The sequence below is a fragment of the Emydura macquarii genome, unplaced genomic scaffold (genome assembly GCF_026122565.2).
Source record: "Emydura macquarii macquarii isolate MOO-44397 ecotype Brisbane River unplaced genomic scaffold, CSIRO-AGI_Emac_v2 contig_2768, whole genome shotgun sequence".
Lineage (NCBI taxonomy): Eukaryota > Metazoa > Chordata > Testudines > Chelidae > Emydura > Emydura macquarii.
Window position 1 is genome coordinate 50650825 of NW_027132905.1, and position 25621 is coordinate 50676445.

At 49.2% G+C, this 25621-nt stretch overlaps 1 protein-coding gene across 1 annotated transcript in view; it reads right to left on the minus strand.

Annotated features, from left to right (window-relative positions):
- Positions 1–5941: 5941 nt before the first annotated feature.
- LOC137165610 (protein-arginine deiminase type-1-like) overlaps positions 5942–25621 on the minus strand; it is a 30951-nt gene continuing 11271 nt past the window's right edge. The window contains 11 exon segments of the mRNA XM_067566922.1: positions 5942–6316; positions 7138–7263; positions 8541–8620; positions 8702–8795; positions 10336–10480; positions 15566–15717; positions 18239–18346; positions 19254–19377; positions 20171–20281; positions 22073–22235; positions 24404–24529. Coding sequence (XP_067423023.1) covers positions 6083–6316; positions 7138–7263; positions 8541–8620; positions 8702–8795; positions 10336–10480; positions 15566–15717; positions 18239–18346; positions 19254–19377; positions 20171–20281; positions 22073–22235; positions 24404–24529 — 1463 coding nt within the window. The 3' untranslated portion in view covers positions 5942–6082.

A 25621-nucleotide genomic window follows, 5' to 3' on the forward strand; every position in this document is an offset into this window, starting at 1 on the left:
ACAGGCATGGAGCTCCCTGGAGGGTGTCTGAATACGTTTGCACGTCTCTGATCTTGCCTGTAAAGCTATAACAGCGATACCTCTTAGCAGTCAGATAGTGCGTTACATCTTCCAGCATTAACGAGGCTCCAGTACTCCTGGGAGATAGCTGAGGGAGAGCCGTTATCCCTGTTTTACAGATGGAGAAACTGAGGCACACAGAGGGTTAGGCCTGCATTTTCACAAGTGCCTACTAATTTTGGGCGCCCAGTCTGAGCCCCTTGATTTTTGAGCGGTGCCAAGTGTTTCAGCCACAAAGAGAGACTCTGAATGCCGGTGAAGCAAAAAAAAAGATGGAACTTCATGAAAGCCAGTGCGCTGCTCCGCCCACGCCACTCCTCACATCCCCTCAGTCACAGCCCCCCCAGGGAGCACGGGCCTCTGACTCCTGTGCCACTGATCCTGCATCAGCGCTGGGTGGTGCACACACTTTTAGTGCCCCTGGGCGGGGAGGAGAGGGAGAGAAAACCCTCCCATTGGCCACTTTCCCCACTTGCCTGCCTCCCGGGGCAGACCAGCCAATCGGAACTTCTGCAGGCAGCACGCAGAGCTCTCGCTCTCTCTCTCTCCATTCTTTCTGCTCTCCAGCCCCTCTGCCCCCACCCAGCCCACTGCTTCCTTGCAACACCCAGCCTGGAAAGGGGCAGGGGGGGCTCCACTGCAGAGACCCACAGACCTGGGAGGGGGGTGAAAAAAAACCCTGAAGCTGCAGGAGGAGAAGTGGTGCTGGACTGGGGACACAATTGATGCAAGGGGACAGGCTTGATATGAAGGCAGAGGTGATAGACACACACACCCCCCCACACACACACCCTTTTTCCAGACCACTTTAAGCACTGATTAGAACAAAGGATTCCTGGGGCGTTGCTCAGTCCATTAGGCTGGCCACTGTTCCTCATCTTTCATGCACTTGAGATTTCAGATTCAGGGCGGTGTTGCTTGGTTTTTTTCTTGCCTTTGTCTTAATTAAATTGTAAATTCTTCAGGATAGGGAACGTGCCTTATCCACGTTCATAAAGCGCCATGTAAATTTGCAGTGCTATCTATATGCGTGTGTGTGATACAGGAATGTCTTGTTTACGGTGGGTTTTTTTTGGGGGGGGGTGGGGGGGCAAAGCAAGTGACTCAATTTGTAAGGAACTAAAAGAGAGTCTCAGATTCCAACTTCTTTGTTTTATACTTTTATTGTTGGGGAGTGACCTTGGCCAAAGTTATTGCCTCACAACGGTGGTTGATCCCTGGCAAAATAACCCCAACAGCAATTAATTATGACTAGCTGAATTGCTGGCTTTAATGATGCTTTCCAGTTTCAAACAGTGAACATCAGGAGAGCTTAGCACGCTGCCTAAACCAAAAGACCCTTGCATCGCCTTTGATAGCAGCTGCATTTGAGATGCAGAAGCCTGGATGTGGGCTATGGAGAGCGAATGCATGTCGGATACAATTTTCAAATGCACCAAAATGTCTTGGGCTCCTAAGTGCCCAAGACGAATTTTGAAAATAGGACCCAAGTCTCGCTGTAGGTTAATGGGACTTGGGCGAAGGGCCTAAATATCTCTGAGATCCAGGCCCAAGTGCATAAGTCGCTTTTGAAAATAGGACTTAGGTGCTTTTGAAACGTGTACCCATAGCGTGATCTCAGGCTCAGAGCTGGTACGCCACGTTCAAGCTCAGCCAGTTTGTCAAGGGTCTCCCAATCTTGGCTCAGTTCTCTAAGACCCGCTCATCCTGCAATGGGGACCAGTGTCTGCTGGGACCTGCCCTAGCACATCCTCTGGCAGAATCAAGGCCTGACGTTTTTGTCCTGCCAACTGGTTTGTCCAAACGGAAGGGCAGAGGGTACAAACCCAGCAGCTAATCTAAAGCAACTCCACTGGATAGCTAACCTGGAAAGGCTAAGTGGGGTGTCACCCCCCAAAGAGTTTCCTGGAAATGGTAGCCATTTTTTCACCAGGAAACTGATGCCCACATTCCAGGGGTTCTGAAAGGCCCTGCATACAGGATTTCATCCAGGACCAACAAGGATCGTTAAAGCAGCAGCGCCTCGTTCTCCAGGGGAAAGGAGATGGAAGCAATTGACTTGTACAATGATCAGGGTTGCAATTCTGCCCCCGGCATACTGGTGCTAAGAGCTGACCAGTCACTGTCAGGGAGCAAGAGATCTCCCTCCTGATGCTGCCTAGAAAGGGAGATGATTTAATAAAGGCAGTGAAATGGCTTGAACCACATGATGCATCCACGCGTTCAGGCCCGGTGCAGTGGGAGTGGAAGCTATCTAATACCCTGCCGGATCATGCTGTTAAATGAGCGCTGTTCCCCAGCAGCCAGTCACAAGATATCCATTTTCACTTCCTCCCTTGCAGCATAGAATCCTAGAAGATGAGGGTAGGACGGACCTCGGGAGGTGTCTAGTCCCACTCCCTGCTCAAAGCAGGGCCAACCCCGACTAAACCATCCCAGCCAGGGCTTTGTCAAGCCGGGCCTTAAAAAACTCTAAGGATGGAGATTCCACCCCCTCCCTAGGTAACCCATTCCAGCGCTTCACCCCCCTCCTAGGGAAAAAGATTTTCGTAATATCCAAGCGAGACCTCCCCCACTGCAACTTGAGACATTGCTCCTAGTTCTGTCATCTGCCACCACGGAGAACAGCCTAGCTCCATCCTCCCTGGAACCCCCTTCAGGTAGTTGAAGGCTGCTATCAAATCCCCCCTCATTCTTCTCTTCTGCAGACTAAACACGCCTAGTTCCCTCAGCCTCTTATCAGTCTTGTGCTCCAGCCTTCAAATCATTTTCATTGCCCTCCTCTGGACTCTCTCCAATTTGTCCACATCCTTCCTGTAGTGGGGTCCCAAAACTGGACACAGTACTCCAAATGAGGCCTCACCAGTGCCGAACAGAGGGGACTAATCCCTTGAGCGCTCTCTGAATCTAAGGGAGTGTGGCTCTTCTGCAGAGAGCTTTTGAAATACGTGTCACGCTGCTTGTAGTAGAGACAGAGCATGAGGCCTGAAGCCCAGCATCACAGGCCAAGGCGTAAAGAATGGTCAAGCCTGTTATAAAGCCAAGTTAGCAGGCGTCAGGCGGTGAACGCACGACCTCACAGAAGCTGGCAAGAAGAAAGCTGAGACTGCAAACACAGGTCTTTCCAAAACATTGCTAAAGTCTAAAAATACATATCAGAGACAGCAGGTAGCAGGACATCCTAACACCACAGAGATAACAAGGACCCCCTGAAATGACACTTTAATGGATAGAAATGTCTTTTAATATGATAAATGGAGCTGTGTTGCCCGAACTCTCCAGTGCAAGGGAAGGGGTGGTATCAGACAACGCCAAGAGGGTGGCGACTACCTGCCTCAACAGGGCAGAACGAAACTTGTCTGTAACAGTGTCAGAGGGAACCACGCTGTCCAGCCCAGGGGATAATGGAAAGTCCCGCCGTTAAGTTGTGCCGGTCCATTGTAACGGAGCACTCGGATCTGAAGTGTGCTTGTGAGTCATAGGTCGCTTCTCATCATGCTTCAGCTGCCATAAAGCTGGCCGGGTGCCTTCGTTGCTCAACGGCTCCGTGATCGCGTCGATTCATTCGATCGTGAGTGCCCTCTCGGTTACCTGCGCGGAGCTGGGACGGCACCGACACGGGGGGCGCACGCATGCAGCCACTGCCTAGGTGCATTGTGTTCCTCTCTTGTGGATCAGCAACCTAGAGGATAGCCGTGACTCAGGGAGCACAACTGTCAGATGGCCCAGCGCCCCAGAACTGTCATCAGGCCTGACATGCTCATTGCGTAACTCACTGTTGTCATAACCTTAATTTGAAAGGTACCATGTGAGGTGTCCTATGCAAACCGGTAACACGCTCGTCATCAGTGCATATGCATGGGCGGTGTAGATAAAATTAGGGAGACGGGCTGGAAATACGTTCCTCCAATGCATTTGACGGACAGGGCCTAACCCCAGCCTGTCCTAGACAAAGGAATGTTGTTTCACAGGTTTCACTGTGTCTTAAAACAGCGAGAGTTCTGTGTCACCTTAAAGACTAACGCATTTATTTGGGCATAAGTTTTGTGGGCAGAAACCCGCTCTGTCGGCTGCATAGAGGTCCACAGAACTCTCGCTGTTTTGCTAAAAGCAGACTCACACGGCTACCACTCTCGAGGGGGGATGGAGATGGTACATTCCCCCCCACCCCACCCGCCCATGAAGCCTTCCTGCATCTTGAAACAGGGGCAGCTGAGTTTTGTGGTGGAGGAAAACTAGCAGCTGTGACTGGCTATTAAAATTCAAAGCAACATCTGAACTTTGGGCAGATATAAGCGGAGGCAAAGGCCATTTTGTCCTGCATCACTGAGGGGACGATGGGGTGCAGCACCTCTTGTGCTGATCAGAGTTGGGTCGCCTAGGGATGCTGGTAACGATGTAGGTGAGGCACCAGCTTATGCAAAGACTGTAACTTGCGCAGTTCTAGTCCCTGGAAAGCGTGTTTTGTTTGTAGCCTTTCCTATCTCTTTCATGCGGGCTCGTGATCCCTTACGCCTGTGTTCTGTGTTAATAAACTTATTTTTGTTTTATTACAAAACCAACTCAGTGCTGTGCGTTCGACTGACGTGCAAGTCCTCAGCCAAACTAACAGGCTGGGCTCTCTCTCTTTGAAGGCAGCGAACTTGAGAACTGTTGTGTGGGTCCAGGCAGGGGGACTGGACTCTGCAGGGGAGACGGTTTTGGGGAGACTCGGGACTGGAAGGGCGATTGGGGGTCACCCGGCCAGGAGGAACCAGGCTGGTAGAAGCCAGGGTGAGACCACTGTGCGGTGAGCAGGCTGCTGGTGTCAGGGCTCTGACCCAAAGCAACGCAGCACAGAGGCACCCCGGGTTACAGGGCAGATGGTGACACAATCCCTTACTGGTCTGGGTGAACCCCCAAAGCCTCACAATAACAACTTCCTACCGCTACCAGCTGCTGGAGCTTACACTGTGGTTCAAATGGCACAGGGTTGTGACTGGAACTGAAGGCCTTGAGTTCAAATCCTATTGATCATGCTGGGTGTAGATAACGTGCAAATACACTGAAGGCACATTAGTAATGAATAAATTAGCTCTTGTCAACAATTTACAGCATCCAAAATTCCACATGGAAGAATACCTGGGATATACGAGACAGGTGGAGAAAGCCCTGGAAGCAAGCTGAAATGCCCACATCTCAACTGCACCGTCACGTGCTGTATTGCCCTACGCAGTCCTCCTGCAACACCACACCAGAAGCAGTGCAAACGTTTAATGGGATTTTCTGACAGTTATAAATCACTGCCCTGCCAGGGAAGTTAAGAGAAAAGACATTTTCTCCTTGGCTCTCAGGATATATGTATTTAAAATAATACTTTGCAAGACCATTGGGCTTTTCAGCCCTGGATCTCAAAGCACCTTATGAAGGAGGGGAAATATATTACAGAGGGGCACAGAGAGAGGAAGTGACCTGCCCCTGATCAAACAGCAGGTCACTGGCAGAGCTGGTAATAAGAGACATGGCTCCCAAATGCCTTCCCAGTAACCTCGTTGGGCCCCCCTCATAGATGACCATAATACTGGAATGTCAGGAGGTCGCCCCCAATTCAAAGGTAGGCAGTTGGAGGGTGGGAGGACCAGGCTTGTGGCTAAAATACTAAGCTGTGAAGCAGGATCCATTGAAGGTTCTGAGTTTGGTGGTGGATATTAAAATGCAAAGTAGCAATTGAGCCATGCAGCTGTGTGTTATGTACCAGCATGTGCAGCTGTGATTGGCATGCATCTCTAATGAGCACCTGAGTGCTAATTGCAGTAGCAGGAGCATGAGTGTCAGAGCAATGAAGGACAGGCATGCGAGAAAGAGCTTCTAGCTTAGGGTTAGTAAAATCTAGGGCTTCCTTGGATGGTCTCTTTATTTACAAAACTTCTTAGGTTGGCAGATTCCAAGGCCTTCATCCCGAGTCCATGAGCATCAACCTGGTCCCATGTTCCCTTGTTTGGGAAAAGCGCTGAGAAGCCGGTTGGGGTTTCACCCCCTCTGCTCAGGGGATCATGTTCCACCACTTGAAGGAGAAGGGTTTCCTGCGGACGTTGGTGCCGCAGTGGACCTCCCCTGATAGGGTGTGGTAGGAGAAAAAGTCATTGATGAAGGTGCAGATCAGGCCCAGCGGCTCCAGCAGGGAGCGGACGTTTTTCTCCAGGCAGCACTGCCCATCGATGATGGGCCCAAAGGGCTTCGGGATGCCCAGGTGTTTCCCCAAGACGAGCATGTTCACCTGCAGCCAGGAGAAAAGGGATAGATGGACTGTGGAACACACAACCGCCAGACATGGTCCTACGAAGGCTTCGATTACGTGTTTTACATGTATCCACTGCTTGGGTCCTATCCTCTTGGCTAGAGCTGGGCTAAATAGTCAACCAAAACTTTTTTTTAAAAGAAAACAATGCAGATTCAGTGACAAACAATGTTTGTGTTGACTTCACAGAATTGTTCATTTAAAAAAAAATGTTTAAATTCCCTCTAAATCAAAACTTTTCATTGTGCCTTTTTCTCAAGGGAATTTTTCCATTTTTCATTCTGAAACAACTTTTTGCTTTGAAATTTCCTTTTGTTTTATTTTTAAATTGCATTTTTCAAAAGCTGAAAACTGATCCAAACCAAAATGAAACGTTTCGAGTGGAACAAAACGTTTCCTTCAACCCCTCAAACGGTTTTTTTTTTCCAACTCTTCGCTGAAAAGGTCGATAATTTTCTTTTCAATCCGACCCAAAACGATTTTTCCCCCTGACTTTTCTAAATCACCACAAAACCAAAAAATCTGTCATTTGCTCAGCTCTGCTCTCATCCTTCCTGCATTTAGTGGGGATGTCTCGCTTCCTGTCTGAGTCCCATTCTCCAACAGCATGGAAGCGGAACAGGTTCCGGTAGTGAGGTCACCAGAGAGAAGGAGAACTGCAGGGAAGAGAGGGAAATTATGGAGGCTAAAGACTGAGAGCATGGAGGGAAGAAGCACAGTGGGGAATAGGAATCTGAGGTGCAATGCAGAGGACAGGGTAGACCAGAGAAGCAACTGCATGAGCAAGACTGTCTCCTCACCATGTTTGGGAAGAAAGCGTCCGCTTGAGATTCGCTCAACATGAACAACTGAGGGATATCAATGATGTCTTGCTCAGTCAGTCCCAGCTCCTCTTTAAGGGTGTGGCGATTCCAGTCAACGCAGCTCTGGGGAAAGGAAGTTTTGGAGAGGCGGGAGGTGACTACGGTCGTCTTGGGAGGAGTGGAGCTAACGCACAGCATTTCTGCTGCTGGTGATTTGCAGAGACCAGCACGAAGGAGTTTGTCTGAGGAGGAGGTTTCCTGGGATAAGTTCATGTCCCCTCCCCTCCTTAGTCCCAGGGCAAACATTCTGCCCCTTCTAGATGTTGCCAGGAATGCCTGTACAGTCCATCCCTGTCATCAGCTTGAAGCAACTGGACCCAACATGGCAACTTCCTGAGGAACCTGATAGAAAGCCCGTTGTGTTCAATGGAAAGATTACCGCTGATATCAGTGAGCTTTGGATCGAGACCTGGGCGCTCCTAGTTCTCCTCCATCCTCCTTGGGGCCCCACCTGAATGGTCCCCCAACACCTAGATACCATGTTCTCCGCTGCTTTTGAATCATTAGATACTTTAAACCAATGCTCCATTGCAGCTGGTCTTTCCCGTGTTGTTCCCTCAGTGCTCTCCCTTCTCTTCAGCACCTGTTAGGGAGCAGTGGTATAGCATTTAAGGTTGTAACTTGCTTTCCACTAGAAATCTCTCCTTGCTTTGCTAGAAAAGATTCCCTCCCTCAGAAATGTTGCCTATGTGGCCTTTCGGTAGAGGAGGTGGGCAATGTGGAGGTTAATTTGAGAAGATGGACGTAATCTGATCGTCCAGCCCGAATGTCTTTAGGACTTAGCTAGAGATCGACCGGGGTGGTCTTGATCTGCAAGGAGGCTGCATCCTTTTGGGGGTGTGCCGTGATGATGGTGAAGAGGCTTCTGAGGTTTTGGACTCTGACGAATGATATTCCCTATTCTGAAGAGCCTTGTGGCGTTTTTTTGTGAAGCTGCGTCTTTAGGAACAGCTTCATGTTTGTTCTATTTAATAGACCTAGAAGAGGTCCGGGGCTCAGTTTCCGGAGGTGCTGATGCCCACAGTTCCAGCTGAAGCTAATCCGAGCTGCCATCGCTCAGGAGGCATGAGAACATGTCCCTGGGTTGTTTTGGATCCAGTGAAATGCAGAAACGTGGCATTGCTCAGGATGGAGACCTGACCCTCGGCACCTGATGGAATTCATGACCTTCACCCACACCTCACCCTCAGGATGACTCTGGTACAAAGCCCATCAGCTGATCTGTGCAAGCTGCGGGGGAATGCATGCTCCTCCAGTAAGGTGGGAGCCATAGGACGTCTAGTGTGTTGCATTCGGTATTACTGGGGCCTTTTCAGGCATTCCCTCTTTCCCACTCCTACCTGCACATATTCATTGTCTTTCCTCAGGGTCTCGTCAGCCAGCATGTCGTCTATTGTTATGGTCTTCACGTCCTCCAGCCCTGTGAGGAAAGGAATACAGCAAGGAAGAACCGCCAGACGGCCTCTCTGAGTGCCAACGGCATCCTGACCCCGCCACTCACCAGCAAATTGGGCAGCGTTACCATGACCCTCCCTTTGTTTCTCCGTGAACAGCTTGTAGCAGGCGTTGGGGCTAGCCAAGAGCAGCCGGAAACCCTTAACGGAGAGAGTCAGTCAGTGTCTGGCCTTGTCTACGTTAGACTTCTTCCTCGGAAATGTCCCATCTCTGCTACCACTGGGTCAGCCTCACTTGTGACACAACGGTGCAAGGGGAACTGGCGTTCACCGGCACTTGAAGCATTGCGTCACACAGACCTGCTCTGAGCATGGTGAGAACATCAACAGCGACTGGAATCCTGTCTACACAAGAGGGCCCACTGTTGCTCTCACTGGTGGAGCTGAACCACTTGAAGCATCAATGGGGAAACAGGGGCAAAAAAGACACCCTCTCTGCTCCACCCCCGGGAGCCTGTGTGGTATAGTACGTCCAGGCAGTGGCCTGGGACTCAGGAGAGATGGGTTCTAGTCCCAGCTCTGGGTGATTTTTGGACAAGTCACTCCCTCACTCTGGGACTGTTCTGCTCCACCTGCCTTATCTAGATGGCAAATGATTTGGGGCAGGGGCTTTCTGTCACTTTGTGTGTCTGCAGCAAGTCTCCATTTACAGTGTGTGGGGGGGGTCTCAGCATTACTGAAATATGCATAACACCACCCCCATGAGAAGGTTGGTATTGTTACAATTAAAACCATGGGCATCTGACCAAAACGTCTTGGAACATTCCTCTTCATTTCATGGGGTTTCTTTCTTTTTCTTTCTTTTTTTCCCCTCAAATGATGAGATATGGTGGAATTTCAGGGACTCAGAAGCTTTTTCCCCACGGAAGCGTGAGAAAAATGAAAGGCAACTGTCACTGAAAATCTGCATTTGTAATCAGAAGGGTAACCAGGCTGGGTCTGCTAAGCGGGGTGATGGCAGAATCAGGTTGCAACAATGATCTTGGAACTGTATAAGGTCCAAAAGAGAACCAGGTAACAGAGGCATAGAGACTTTCTTTTAAATATATTATTATTATTATTATTATTAATACTAATATTACATGACGCCATCCCTTGAGGTAGGTCTGTGTGTCATCTCAGCAAGTCACTTCCTCAGTTTTCCTAATCTGTAAAATGGCGATACTATTTTCGCATCCTAAGAGAGGGGTTGTGGGACTTGGTGTTTACAGAGAGCATCGAGAGTCTCCAATGAAATGCACTAGAGGAATTCAAAGTATGTGTGGAGAAGATTATGCAAACCCAACATAACAGGAACACAGTCAAAAGTACATCCCTGTGGCTCATATACATGAATCACAAGGCTACAGGCTAAGTTGCTGCAAGAGTGTCTACATTATAGACATGTATTTGGTGACTTCTCCCCTTCTAAAAGAAGGCAGTACAGTCTAGTGGTTAGGGCACCAAACTGGGAGCTGGGAGATGCATTTTCTATTCTCAGCTCTGCCACTGACTCACCGTTTGACCTTGAGCAAGTCACTTTCCCCTCCCCTCTGCCTTTTCCCCATCAGTCAGATGAGAGGAATGCTCCCCAACCTCTGTAAATTGCTTCCAGATCTGCAGATGAAGAATGCTGTCCAAGCGCCAACCCTTAGTGGAAGGGAGGAAGGGCTGGTTAGAAACATCACCCGGTCAGTGGTACCTTCCTATCAGGGGCTGGGACAAAGCTCAGGAATTCATCGACGTGACCCACAGCCAGCCAGTCGGAGTAGAGCTCCAGGGGGGGCTGCACCTTCTGGGCATAGAGAAAGTCCCTGGTGGCCTTTGTCATCCTCCTGCCGCCCGACCTGGTAACTCAGATGGGAGGGAGAACATAGGAGTTGGTATAATAAGAATTTAAACAAAATATTTAATGACATTAACACTACTTCCCCAAAGAGTGTTAGCAGAGCTGCTGAGGGGTCAGAGGGCCATATCCTGAGCTCAGCAGCTCCCTTGAGTCGCCAGGCCGAGCACTAAACTGATGGACTGGAGGCATGGGGAGAAATCCTCGCCCCCCACGGCCACAGAGCGCTCTGCAGGTCTATTGCAATATAATGGGCAGCGTAGCGTCTGAGCTACCGCCACCAGAACGGATGACTGGTGTACCTCTTGATCCACTGACTTGCCCATGTCTTGAGCCCCGGTGCCCTGCCAGTTTCCTTTGCCCAGTGAATTCACGCTGGTTCATTTCAATTCCACACACCAAGATATTTTCACTTCTGTCTAGCCAACATGCAGCGCAATATCTTGTTTTGATTTTTCCCCTGGGGATATTTCAGTTGTGCAGGAACAGCAATTTCCACTGAAAAAATCAGTGGTGGACAACCAGCCCGCTCTATTTTTAAGGCTCAAAAAAATTACGAAGAGCCATGGTGAGAGAGAAAGAAAGAAAGAAAGAAATGGCAGTATCCATTTAAACAGATCCTGTTTCCATTGAAGGCAAGGGCAAAACCCCCACAGGGCTCAGTGGTGCAGAATCTAACCCTCACTGACCCATGGAACTGGGATCACTTGTGAGGAAGTTCACCCCTCTGAAAAGGGCCACTTAAACCTTAGTTGATCCCAAAATAATAACAATAATCCCTCGCTCTCATAGCAGACCTTTCACCAGTAGACCGCAAAGCACTCTAGAAAGGAGGTGAGTGTCATGCCCATTTTACAGATGGGGGAACTGAGGCACAGAGGCAGGGGAAGGAGACAGTGACTTGCCAAAGGTCACCTAGCAGCTGAGCCGGAATTAAGGTACAGCTCTCCTGAGTTCTTGTCGAGTGCGCTATCCTCTAGACCAGTGATTCTCAGACTGAGGCTAGACCTCTAGACCAGTGATACTCAGACTGAGGTTCATGAGCCACAAGTGGCCCTTTAATGCGTCTCCTGTCGTTCTTTGCAGCACACGATATTAAAACACTGGGTGATTTAATTATTAACCAATCAGGCTGCTTTTACTATGTTATTACCCAGTTGTAGTTGATAAGAAATATATGTAAAAACGCAATATTTCCCCTGTCAGACTGTTTAAGTATGAATAGCACTACAGTAAATGAAACGAGTTCACACAGATGTGGTTCTTTTGGGTCATGTTGATTGCTAATTTGGCTCCTGAACCACTGAGGTCTGAGCATCACTGCTCTAGACCATACGACTTCCTGACATCAGTTGGAGTTCTGCTGTTTTAAGACTTGCTGACTTGGGCCCTTTATCCTGAAGGCATTGCTCTTAACTCTTTGATATGGCCAGATTGCATTGTTGTGAGAAGACGGACTTAGTGATCTGAAATCCTTGGGAAAATTAGTTTCTAGTAGCTTTCTCTCCCCTCCCCTCTGATGTAAAATGGGGTTTTAACCTAAAGTTCTTTGATAATAATAGATTCTGTACATCTAAACCTGAACTGTCCAAAATCCTGGTCATAATACAGAGCCATCTGTGGCTTGTAGGCCCACTTTGGTTCAGTTTCCTCATCATAAAAAATGCTCAATTTAATTAGTTTTTGTGGGGATTAAATCAGAATTTGTCTAGTGCTTCATAAGGGCGAAGTATTGCTGTTACATAGCATCCATCAGAAGATTGGACTGTGAAAATATTAAGTCTCACAGCATGCCACTAGAATGGGTACATATACTCGCTGTGTGCATGGGGAAACCGAGACCCTGGTTCGGTTAAAAGAATTGCTTAAGAAGCTGCAGCTAGCACCCAGGAGTCCCGACGCCCAATCCTCCATTGTAACTTTGTCTTGATAAAAATAGCAAATGCCCTGTTGTTTTGAGACAATGCCTTTGTTTAATCTTTTTAAAGGCCTGTTTGAGTTTGTTCTTTTAATGCTATTTCATTGAATTTCCCATGAAAACACCACGCCAGCTTCATACGGGGGAGGATGTTTATCTCAATGAATGGACTCCTTTGTAAGGAAGGGTTCTTTATTGCACAGAGCACATCCCGGCTCTCTTGTGCTAGCTGAACTGCCTAGCACTGGCTGCCCGGTGCAGCTGCTGACTTCAGGTCACCAGGCTTCCAGAGCGGAGCAAACTGGTCTCCACTTACTCCAGTCATTTAACCTTTTCTGAAAACCCAGGGCCTGACTCTCCCTTGCCCTGCAGCTCGTGGGGTCATTTCCACCAGTGCACAATGGGTGTAGAATCCGAATGGTAGCAGTTTGTGCTCACTCTCCACTGGGGCACATGGTGACTGCATGGGGTGCAAGGCAATGAGGAATCAGGCCCATAAATTCTACATTTTAGCTTTGATCTCTAGTGGTTTGACATGCACAGTGCGGTTCTAATGACTTTGTATTACATGGGAAATGTAGGACTAAATCCCACAACCCTGAACCCAAAGAGTAGCGCTTCTCCATTCGCACAGTCCCACTCCGATCAACACAACTCTTCAGGTAAGTGCGACTCAGAGCAAGGGAGGGTTGCAGATCAATAATATTTCCATTGCTAGAACTGGGAAATGGGCCCAAGCTGCAGAACTCAGATCCAGATTTCCCCATACTCCAGTTTGGCAGCGTCCAGATCAGTGGTTTTGGTTTAAGCCATTCTAAAATCACTGAGGTCAGCTCCAACTCTAAGAGGGGGGGATATTAAAAATCAGACTTCCAAGCTGGTCCTTCCTTTAGCAAGACCGAACACCATGACTGGTGAACTCTTGAGCAGTAATAAGCAGAGTTGTTCTTCCAGTCCCTGGTCCTGACCCTGTCACCAAGATCTAGTGGTACTGCGGAGCTGCCAGCTTGCTGAGAGTTTCCCAGCGGCCTTTGCTGTGCTCGGCTCAGCTTCATTCAAAGCCCAGAATCGAAGCAGAAAGCTTTCTTTGTGGGACGATAGGTGTCTCCTAGGTTGGCGTGCACGGATCCCATTCTCCGTCCATAGAAAGTAGAATTACTTCTTCCTCCATTGATGCTGCTTCTTGCCAGCAGCCCGCAGGTTAAGCATATTACCTTGCTCCGCAGGCTGATAACAGTGAAGGGGAGGAGATGAGCCTGGACTTGCTTCCTTGGACAGAACACCTGTAGGTGGTACTTGGAGACACACTTCCTTGAGCAAACATGCCCTCAGGAGCTTGTTAAATCAGAGTTCTGCAGGAGACTTCCTATTCCTGTAAGGCAGGGCTGCTGGCCCTTTGTTCAGTAGGATTCGATTAGGTTCTTCCCCTGCTGCTGCCATGTTCTATCAACATGTCGTCAAGTCTGCTAGCTCTGAGGATGGCTAGCACCTAAGGCTGAGTGATCAAACATACATTGTTCGGAGAGCCTTGAAGGCCATTGAAGTGCGCTCCCTTGAAATGAGGGGCAACACTGGCCAATGAGGAAGCACGCGCCCCAGGGGTCGGTCCTGGGGCCAGTTTTGTTCAATATCTTCATTAATGATCTGGAGGATGGGGTGGATGCACTCTCAGCAAGTTTACAGATGACACTAAGCTGGGGGGAGTGGTAGATATGCTGGAGAGTAGGGATAGGATGCAGAATGTCCTATACAAATTGGAGGATTGGGCCAAAAGAAATCTGACGAGGTTCAACAAGGACAAGTGCAGAGTCCTGCACTTAGGACAGAAGAATCCCATGCACAGCTACAGACTGGGGACCGAATGGCTAGGCAGCAGTTCTGCAGAGAAGGACCTGGGGGTCACAGTGGTCAAGAAGCTGGATATGAATCGACAGGGTGCCCTTATTGCCAAGAAGGCTAATAGCATATTGGGCTGCATTAGTAGGAGCATTGCCATCAGATTGAGGGAAGTGATTATTCCCCTCTATTTGGCATTGGTGAGGCCACATCTGGAGTATTGTGTCCAGTTTTGGGCCCCCCATTACAAAAAGGATGTGGACAAATTGGAGAGAGTCCAGCGGAGGGCAACAAAAATGACTAGGGGGCTGGAGCACGTGACATATGAGGAGAGGCTGAGGGAACTGGGCTTGTTTAGTCTGCAGAAGAGAAGAATGAGGGGGAATTTGATAGCGGCCTTCAATTACCTGAAGGAAGGTTCCAGGGAGGATGGAGCTAGGCTGTTCTCAGTGGTGGCAGATGACAGAACAAGGAGCAATGGCGGAGATCTAGGTTAGATATTAGGAAAACCTTTTTCCCTAGGCGAGTGGTGAAACACTGGAATGGATTACCTAGGGAGGTGGTGGAATCTCCATCCTTAGAGTTTTTTAAGGCTTGACAAAGCCCTGGCTGGATGATTTAGTTGGGGTTGGTCTTGCTTTGAGCAGGGGGTTGGACTAGATGACCTCCTAAGGTCCCTTCCAACCCTAATAGACTATGATTCTGTGCCTCAGTTCTCCTTCTATAAAATGGGGCCATGCTATGGCCCTGTCTCCCAGGGCCGTTGTGAGGATAAATACATCAAAGACTGAGGTGCTCAGATGCTCTGATAACAGGAGCCGTGTAACTCTGGTATCCAGATAGGAACAGCAGGGTGTGATCTTGTTGCCCATCCCATCCCACTGCATGATAAAGCCTTTGTCTTTTAGAAGCATCATATGGAGGTGGGGTAAATCCCTCTGACTTCATTAACATCTCTGTGCAGAATGGGCCTCATACACTGCATATGAATGAGGTTTAAAAAAACCTCTTCCATGTTAATGAGTAAAGACTTGAAGCAACTGAAGTGGCAGATAGCAGCAGGAACTTGGAAAATTCTCTCTGGCATTTTCAAGGCTCACTCCGCAATTCAGCAGCTAGCTGACAGTCTTAGCGACAGAGGAAGGTCGCACCACTGCAGGCATCTAGTAGTGAGCTATGAACCTATCTACATCTGCAAATTTCCCCTCCATCTCCCCACTCAGGAGCTTTCCCCATTGCTCCTTTATTCTCCTAGCTGCATCTTTAATCCTATCTCACACCGAGACTGGAATTTAGGAGGCTTAAAAGTCCCAGATCATGCTCCTTTCTCACCTGGGGAAGCTGCTTCCAATGAGGATCCTTCCCAGAGGGTATTCCTTCCCTTTGACAGTCACCGGCGGGCTGACATCCAAATTCCCAAAGGAGTCAAGGCTGGAGACATGTCCTGTGTGAGGTTCTTGGCTCACATAACCAAAATCAGGGCCCTTTTGGGGAAGAGAATAACACAAAGCACCTTCCAGTTAGACACACTGTTAAGTGCTGTGATGACTTGCAATCCTACCTGCACCCGGGGAACTGCTGTTGGAGCATATCCTGAAGACATGACCTGCCCATTTAAAATGATACTTACTCAGACTGTGGATCTGGAAGAGCAGAGCAGCTGGCCCTCCAATCAAGGTAATCCCCTTCTCTCCTAACCCCTGCCAGCATGGGGTGCTGTTTCTTTCAACCAATAGTTCCTCACCCCAAAAACACATTCAAACTCCTTTGCGAAACCAAATAACAGTAGATCTAGATGGACACGCTTTGGCATCTCCCTGACAGGGCAGAACATTCCCAAGCCGTTCCCAGATGTTCTTGACTTTTGTTCCCAGCTGGGGAGGTGTGTAAGGCAACAAAAAGCAATAACAAGAAAAACAGCTGGGCTAGTGTAACTCACATGGGTACAGCATTGCTCTCTGACTCCCTCTGGTGACTACACCACCTAGAAAGGTTTATGGGTACAGCTGGGCAGAAAATGGATTTTGTGGTTCACTGGCAAATCCAAAAAAAAATTGAAAAATTAAAAAAAAAAAAAAACCCTGAAAAAAGGAGTTGTTTCAGGCTGAACTGAAAGTGAAGTTTTCCAGAATTTTTGGTGAATCAAAAAGTCAAACCGTGTTGAGCAGGGTTGAACACCACATTTCCTGTGACCTGACTCAAATTTTCATTTAGATTTTGAGCATTTAACCAAAGCCAAAGAGAACGAGATTCACAAAACACACAGAGGAGATTGTTTCCTTGTAACTTTCAGCTCCACAGGTGGGCACACGCCCAGAACGTGGGAAACTTGGATTCAATGCCCTGCTCTGCCTGCCTGCTGGAGAGAAGAGATTTGAACTCTGGTTTGCAAGAGAGGACCCTAGCCATCGAGACATGGTGGAGCCTATGGAAGGTTTTGTTTTTCTTTCTCTCGCCCCCTCCTCGCCCGCCCCATTGATGCTGTTCCACTTTCTATAACTAATTAAATAAGTCATCAGAACAGGGATCTAAATGTGAGTCTCTTTCATCCTATATAAGTGCCCTAAGCACCAGGCATCAGAGCCAGTCTCACTCTTTCGTTGCCCCAATGACTGTTTATCATCTTCATGAAAGACAGCAAATAGTTTATTCTCCACACCAAAAAAGAAAAGAAAAAGAAAATGTGCCTAGCTGGGTACATCCCACACTTCCCACCTGCTCTAATCTGAACTAACACTTTCCTTGGCTTGATTTTCCTAGCTGTTGGAGATCACAGTTCCTTGACTCGACCCCTTTTTTAGTTTCAGCCAATCAACCCCCCTCCAACTATTCTTTTCTAGGATCTCCTCCCCCTACTTTTTTTTTTTTAAATGTGTTTTTGTTTTAGCCATCAAAACAAGTGGCCCCCTTAGCGTCCCCAGGTGGGGACAGAATATGAAGCTCACAGCACCAGCCACTCATGAGCACTCAAAGGCAACAGCCAAGAATATAAGACCAAACCACGTAAATGTCTGACAGGGCCCCATTTGTTTCAATGGGAGGCTGCAGAGCTGTGTTCCTGGTGCTGTGGGAGGTAAAGGTATAAAGATCAGTAGTCACGACCCCCTTTCTCCCATCACATGCCTTAGAAAGTTAGTACGGTCTTTGCTCGTGTGCCTGGGTCTGCAGGCAGCGCAGAACGTGCACAAAAATATCCCCCTAAGGTAAGCGTGGCCCAGCTGCTGCTTTTTGTAACGTAACTGCAAAAGGAAAGAGCAAAGCAACTCTGCGGATGATTTCTGCTTCTAACTTTGGCTTGCTCTTGTGTTCAGTGAAGTGCTGTTTGTATTAACTCCTGCTTTATCCCTTGGCTCTCTAGTTCTGGAGGATCGTTCCGTTGCAGCAATGCAGAGATTTCTTTCCCAATCAATAGCCGATGCAGCAGGGTTGGGGGGACAGACACAGTGATTGATGGCTGGCATCATGTAGAAGCTGCCAGCCAGGCCAAATTTTCTGGCTGAGTCTGTACATTCAGGCCCCCCAGGGAATGAAGCCAGATGTAAAACACAAGTGACTCCGTCCTCCAGCTTCTGACCTCAAACGGGGACACTAGAAGCTAAGCCGGGAGGGATTCCATTGAAGCCAGTGGGGTTGTGGCCCTGTACAATGGAGGTAAGCAAGAGGAGAACGGTGCCCTGTGTTTGACTATCTGACCCATCTATTGCAAGCAGGTTTTTTTTCCTGAGGTGGTCCTTTAATGGATGCGAATCGCTTATCCGCGGTGTGCTGTAATCAATGTGTGCCGAGTGTCACTTCTGCATGTAGAGCTTCTGACCTGCACATTTTACACACCCAACGAGGAAACTGACCAAAGTCAGAAGAAGCCCCACAAGCAGACCCCAAATGAGCAACATCCCCTCTCCAGGGTGGTGAGTTTCCAGAGGCTTGAAAAAGCCGAGCGGTCCCAGTATCGGGACCAACCCGGGGAGAATCTGCTCTCGGCCATTTAAGTAAATATTTACAAACCAGAATCCTTCGAAAAGGAAAATCCCGCAGGCCTCTGTCCCTGGGCGAGTCGAAGACCACGGGGAACGTCTTGTGGGGAGCCTGTATGTAGCCAAACTCTATCTCGTCCTGTTGTGGGGAGAAAGCGGAGAGGAACTCTTACAGCAGTAGCGACGTCAGTCACTGAACAGCAGGAACGGGTGCTGTGGGCTGAGCATGCATGGGGGGTGGGGGGTGTTTGCAAGATGCCTGCCCTCTGAGTGGACCCACCGTGGCTTGAACTGCAGATCCCCAGAGCCAAAAGCAGGAACTGCTAGAACGTGAGCTTGCACACCAGGGCACTATAGCTAGGGGTTGCAACAACTCATGTCCCCCATGGATTGGCCCAGAGGGGAACGTAGCACACCCACTCACCACTGGCTTACGTTTGTCTACACCAAACGTTTCTCTCTCCTCTTTCAATGCCATCCTTAATATGTGCTGTTCCCACAGGGCCTATAAACCCTAGTCCTTCCCCTTCAGGCTGCGTTAATGGACCCCACACGATTCTAGAGGGCCTGGTTTCCTTTTCTCCCCCAGTACGTGGAAAATGATGCCTGCGGTAATGCCACTGAGAGAATCATTCCTGAGGCAGCAAAGGAGTGGTGGGCAAGGTCCAGCTACCTGTCTGGTGTCATTTGTAGCGTCCTTATCGTGGTAGTATCCAAGCCCTGATCCAAACGTCACCTACCGATGAATGCCACCGGTTCTGATTTATTTGAGTCCATCCCCAGATAAGAATCCGAATCCCGGTTGGCTTGGTTTGGTTTCTGAGGAAGCAGTGGTGACATAGTGACGCCCTGCTCTGTGAGTGGCAGTCTGGTCTAGTGGCTAGAGACCTGGGGCCTGTTCCCAGCTCGATCGTGGCCTGTTGGGTGAGCTTGGGCAAATCACTTTGCCTCCCCGTGCCTCAGCTTCCCCCTCTGTAGAATGGCGATGATGATAAAGTGCTTTAGGATCTACTGAGAAGGGCCAGGAAAGAGCCATATGTTATTACCTGAATCCAGCGGTCACCCCGGTTTTCAACCTCAGGGCAGACGGTCAGCTTGCAGTTGGCTTTCCTCACCAGGGCACTCAGAGCCTCCAGAAAGTCCCCGTTTGGGTTTGAATCGCTCTCAATGCTGGAAGGAAAATGAGTCACAAGAGGGAACTAAAGGGAGCAGAGGGGTTAATTCGTTATGGGGAGGGGGAGTCACAGGGATCCAGCCAGACAGCAAACGATGCCCTGGCTGTTCTGTTGAGTTTGCTACGTGTTGTGAGCGAGCTTGGCTGCCGTGCGAAGGGTGAACTTTGCAAAACAGCAGCACGACAAATGGGACACCTCGATCCTCCTCCCATTTCAATCGATGGCAACATTCCCATGGACGCTAGTGGCAGCCGGTCCAGGTTCTTCAACATTTGGACCAGCACACCTGGAGAGCAGTCAGGGGAGTCTGCAATGCAGCTTCCCCTGCAGACGGGGCTAGATTTTGCAGGAGGGCGGGGGTTGGGAAGAGAGTATCCTCCCTGGGTGCCAGTTTCTGCTGTCATGGAGCTCAGGGACTTATCCCCTCAATGCATCCCCAAGAGCACAAATTGCCCCACAAACAGCAGAGATGGCAGGATGCAGGGAGGGGAGCGGATTGTACCATCCCAGGGGCGCCAGTATGGTTTGAATCTGCAACCTTTGGCTCCACAGCGCGCACACCTGTGCTACTTGAACTAAAGGAGTACGTCTGTTAGTCGCTAGCAGTAGAAGGCTGTTCTCCTGCATATGGGCCATTGTACCGGGATGCGTAACCCACCATGTGAGTGTGTTACACACATTCCCTCCGCACTCCTCAGAGCCACAGAAGCAGCGCGACGCCACACCACCCTCAATGCAGACTGGTGACTAAAATGCCACAGCCTGGCTGGCAATCGTATGACTCTCACCTGCAGACAAAAACCTCCAAAGGCTGCAGGGTGTTGGGCGTCATTATCCACGGGGACACCTGGAAGGCCACAGTGTCTGTGAAAACTGGGGTGTCTGGCACATTCTACGGGCAACAAGGGACGAAAATCACTGAGCGCTGAGCAAAAGCAAAGCCCGGTCACCGAAGGGACAACAGGACTCACGTACGAGATTGCCGAGCCTCTAGACAGATGCCCCAGTTCTACAGCCCCATTCTGGCTCTACCAGATGAAGAACCCAGGCAGGCCTGCCACGGACGGTGCGCTACATCCCACTAGGGGACACTGCCACAGCGACAGGAGGGCTTTGGAAAGGCTGAACTGCAGAGCCAGCGGAGCAGAAGACTGAGAGCTCCTGGCAAGAAATGCCCTTAAACGGCAGGTATGCAGCTGAGGGAGGGGGGGCACCAGTAGTCAGATGCCTGGCTGCCACTTCTCTTATGATGTCAGCTCTGCACAGGAGTGGTCGGGGCAGCCGGGTGAAGGTGGGAAGAAGATGGTGTGCACCAAAATGTGTCTGCTGCGTTAGCCAGTGGATACAGTGAATGCTCCTTTACAAAGAGGGGTGGACACCAGTGTGTCTAAAGTTGGGCACACTGTGACAGGGCCAGACCTGATGGCTACAGGAGAGCGTTGGAGGGTATCTGTATTAGCGCCACGATCAACAAATCCTTGTTCCCTGGGTGATCCAGCTGGGGTTACTCCAGGGCAATTAGACCAGCTGAGGCCAATTAAGGAGCTTGCCCCAGCAGTTAAAAGCCTCCCTGTCAGGTAGATGGGGGCAGCTGAAAGGGAATTAAGAGGAGGAGGAGCAACATGACATGATGCTAGAAGCTGGAGCGATTGCAACCACAACACAAAAGGCACAGGAGTTAAGGAGAAGCCCATCCGGGCAGGGCCAAGGGTCATAGGCACAGAGAGGCCTGAAGGAGGACCCGGCCGCCCAGACAACTGAGTAATGGAGTTGAGGTGGGGTGACCTTACCCAAACAGGGGAGGATCACAGGGACAGAGAGACTCCCAGTGAGGGGGGGGGAATCCCCTCGCCCTGGTTCCAGGATTGGACCACGAGCAGTGGGGCCCAGGACAGGTGACCCAGGGAAGGTAGTAGCTCTTACGGACTAAGCAGTTGGAGGCTACTCCTCACAGGGTCCTGGGTTGGGGCCTGGGGTAGAGGGTGGGACCAGGCCCCTCCCTCCCCCACTGCTCCCACCCAGCCATACCACCAGCGTAACCGAAAAGGGTGCAGGACCTGCAGAGGGGCAGAACAGGCCTCCCTCGCCACAGCACCTAAATCCTGCTCTCGCTCCAATCAATAACTTTCTTACAGACAATTTGGCACTTTCCATGGCACTCCCCCTGCCCCTGTTCTGGATGTAAGGAGGGGGCAGCTGCCTGAACCCAGAGTTTGAATGTTGAAGGTTTCCCGCATGGAGACTCTGCTGGGTGCCAGATTTGGATGGATGGATGTCCCAGGCCAGCACACCTCATGGGGTATCTGGGAGAGGCTGTTTTAATTGACTTTATTCTGTTGTCTGGCTCACCTGCTCCCTGATGTGCTCCTAGGGGAAGGTTCCTCTCTGAGCGACTGAACGGAAGCTTCGGTTCTGGGAACCCGAGTTCAGCAGCAGTGAAAGGCCCAGCGAGAGCTGGAAGGCAGTTCAAATTCAGGATTGTTTCTAATTTGTCTGAGCCGTTCAGTCTTTCCGAAGCCCTCCTCCTGGGGAAAGGGGACTATGTTGGCCTGGGGAACCCCATGGTGGCGATGTCCTTGATCCTTGCATACCTATGGGATTGTCCTTCTGCTGGATGAAAGGTCCTGCAGCTGGAAGCATCTCTCTGTATTGCCCATAGTCCAAGAGTGTATCCTACCTTATCGGAGACTTCTAGCAGGGTGACACTGAAGGAAACCAGCCCTGAGAAGTTAGCGTCCGGGAAGATTAATCCCTCAACGTAGAAGGTGTTCTCTTGTCTGCTGGCGTGGTCCACTACGTAGGAGAGTTTATTGAACCCCAGCACATGCTTGTACTGGGCAAGTGAGTCATTGCCTGGGGCACAAAGAAACACACACACCACAGCGTGAATGGGACACTTCTCACACACACACACACACACACATGGATGGGGCAGCCAGGGGAAGGTGGGAAGAAAGTGATCTAGAACAGTGTCTCCTGCATTATCCAGTGGATACCGTTAATATTCCTTTACAAACAGGGAGGTACACCCTGGAGCCAACATTTTCCAATGCGAGTGTCTAAAATTGGGCACCTAAATCGGTGGCTTCATTTTCAGTGAGTGCTGCACGTGCTTGTTTGCCCAACTAGGTACCCAGCTTTGATCTAAGTGTCTTGCCCAAGGTCACTCCGAGAGTCCATGGCCATGCCTGGATTGGAACTTGGTCAATCCTGGCTACCAGCCTCATGTATGTTCCCCTAGGTCACAGTGCCACCCTATGAAGTCCGTAATGCAAAACCGGATTTGCATAATGATTTTGTGGGGTGGCAACCATGTGGCAGAGCAGTGCCCAGTCATGTTTTCTTGGCTCATCTTTGTGTGGACTCTGTAGTCAGTCAGGCCTGCCCCAGGTGAAATGCCTAATGGAAAGTCAGTCCCAGTTCATCGGTGGGGACGAGCTGGTGTGAGAAGCAGGTCTTGCCCTCTGACATTTCACAAGGCTTCTTTGAACCAAGCATGATTCATTTTTTTTCCTTTAAATAACCCTAACTGTCTTGTAACCCAACCTTCTAAAATGGCTAAAGCAAGAGAATTCAGAGATGCTCATAGCACAGGAAATACCATGGACATCGGAGGACCTCAGATTGTACAGGAACAACGAATCGAAGGACCAGGAAAGTAAAACGACACAAGACGCCTAAATTATCAGCGTGATTACAAAGCCAGAGCAACCAGAGGTAGAATTATGTTGAGCATTGAGAGCTGTGGAGTTATGTTCCGGATATATTGTCTGGTCATTGGGCCTCCAGAGACAGCTGAAAGACCCTCCCTCCTCTGTCGCAAAGGCTCCTGGGACATGGATTCTGTTTCTGGCTCTGCCCCAGGGTATGTCTGCTCTCTGAGCTAGGGGTGTGATTCTCAGCTCACGTAGACATACTTCTGCCCCAGCTCTCATCGGAGCTAGTGTGCTTGAAATATAGTCGTGCGGCCATGGCGGCAGGGGGTTGCTGCCCCCAAGTATGTGCCTATGGGTTTGTGCTCAAGGTAGCTAGACTAGCGTGGCCAAATAGCAAGTGAGAAAAATCAGAACAGGTGGGAGGGAGGGTAATGGGTGCCTATATAAGAAAAAGCCGTGCGGGATTATCCCTATAAAATCAGGACATCTGGTCACCCTAAGATGACCATGCTGGTGCAGCTATGCTACTATCTTTAGCATGCCAGCTCAGCGAGAGCTAGCCCAAGTGTGTCTACACTAACCGGCAGCCCCACCCCTAGTGCAGAGTGTAGACATAGCCACAGACGCTTTGTGTGACCCTGAGCAAGGCACTGGGACCAGATTTAAACCCGTTGCTTGAGCTGCTGGGCAGTTATTCACACAAGGAGGCAGACTGTTGGCAATGTAAAGCCTTTTCCACGCTGGTCCTTCATTTCTAAGCGCCTCCATTGGGGTTGGTACTTTCCTGCCCCATGGTGACATTGGAGATAGATGGTGGGACAGCGACTTAGGAGTGGAATTGGGGGATGTTTTTCGACAATTTTTTTTCCAGCAAAAAAAATCCAGATTGGGTGACACTGAAGCACGTTGCCAGTTTGTGTCCATTTTCACTCCATTGGTTTTGGCCAAAAACAAACCCTCTAAATGTTTTGTTTGGACATTTTTCAAAATGAAACGTTTCAGTTTTCCAATTCAGGATGACTTGGTGTTATGAAATTTTCCTTTCATTTTATTTCAAAGTTTTTTGTTTTTTTTTAAAGTTTTAAAATGTTCAAAATTGAAATGAAATTTTTATTTTGGGCTGAATTTGACATTTCATTTGACCCCAATATATTTTTTTTTTTTGTTTAGAAATTTTCAGCAAATCAAAAAAAATCTGTTATTCGCCTACTTCTGTTTAGCCACCCGCATCCCAGTGACTTTCATAGGACGAGTTCATTTCGGCACTCATGAAAATTCCACCCAAACTCATTAATATATGTGAGTTGCTCAGATATTCTGGTGATGGGCCACCCAAGTCCCTAGATAGAAAGGCTAAATACCCACCAGTGGCATGGAAAACTCTCACTTTATCCACATCGGACTCGGAAACATGAAGAACCAACTTGTAGGCAGCAAAGATGGCATCCGGGCCTTGGATTCTCAGGATCATAAGTGACATGTCTTGAAGGTCTTGGAAAGAGAAGGGATAGGCATTAGCCACTAGTATTTGTATTACCATAATACCTACAAACCCCAGTCATGGACCCATACTCCATTGTGTGAGGCACTGTACAATCACAGAATAAGGAAACGCTCCCTGCCCAAAGAACTTACAGTCTAAGTCTCATTCTTAGACTGTAAGATGGGGGAATACAAGGAAACAATGAGACAACGCTGGTCATCATGACAGGCAGTGGTTTCAGCACACAGCAGCCTACCTGCTGTCATGTTTTGCGTGGGTAGAGCCATGAAAATCCACGGATATCCGTTTTATATCCCTGGATCATTGTTGTGGATTGGATGCAGATAAAAATTTTGTGTCCACACAGGGCTCTATCTATTGGCTTCATGGCAGATGGGAGTTTTAAGGAGGGTTTGAAGCAGGAGAATGAGTTAGTTTTGCAGATGTCTGTGGGGAGCTTCTCTCAAGTGTGAGGGGTGGGATGAAAGAAGAAAGCATGGAGGTGCTGGTTTGAAAATTTAACAATGCAGGCTGGCAACATGGGCTGATCAGAGGTGGGAGTTGACCTCTTGTTACTGAATGAGAGATGATGGGGGCGGGTTGTGGGGAATATGTTATGAAAGGCCTTGAAAGTGAAGACAAGTAGCTGGTAAGGTTTTCAATCTCAAGCCTTGAAACTCTGATTATATGGTATGCCTGCCACGTTTGCATGTGTGTTGTTGCTGCTGTTTTTATAGTGCCATAGATCTGCAGAGAGAAATGATAAGCCCTTACCTTGTGTCCAACCCAGACACAACCCACCAAAGGACAGGATAGGATGTAAGAGGCGAGATGGGGATGGGGAGGTAATTTTGCTGAGGAAGGGAACCTGTCAATCTTCTGTAGTGACGGGGTTAAAGATTGAAAATTGGAGCCTCTTTTGAAGCTGTGAGGTTAGGATATTAGACTCCTGCTCCTGTTTGTCTCCTCAGTTTTGTTTTCCCAGACAGATTAGCATTGAAGGGCTTGTCTACATGGGGGAAAGGTCCCCCAAAGTAAGTGAAGAATAGCAGTTGCAAATAGCTGTTCCAGACTAGCTTCCTGTGTGGACCCGCTGATTC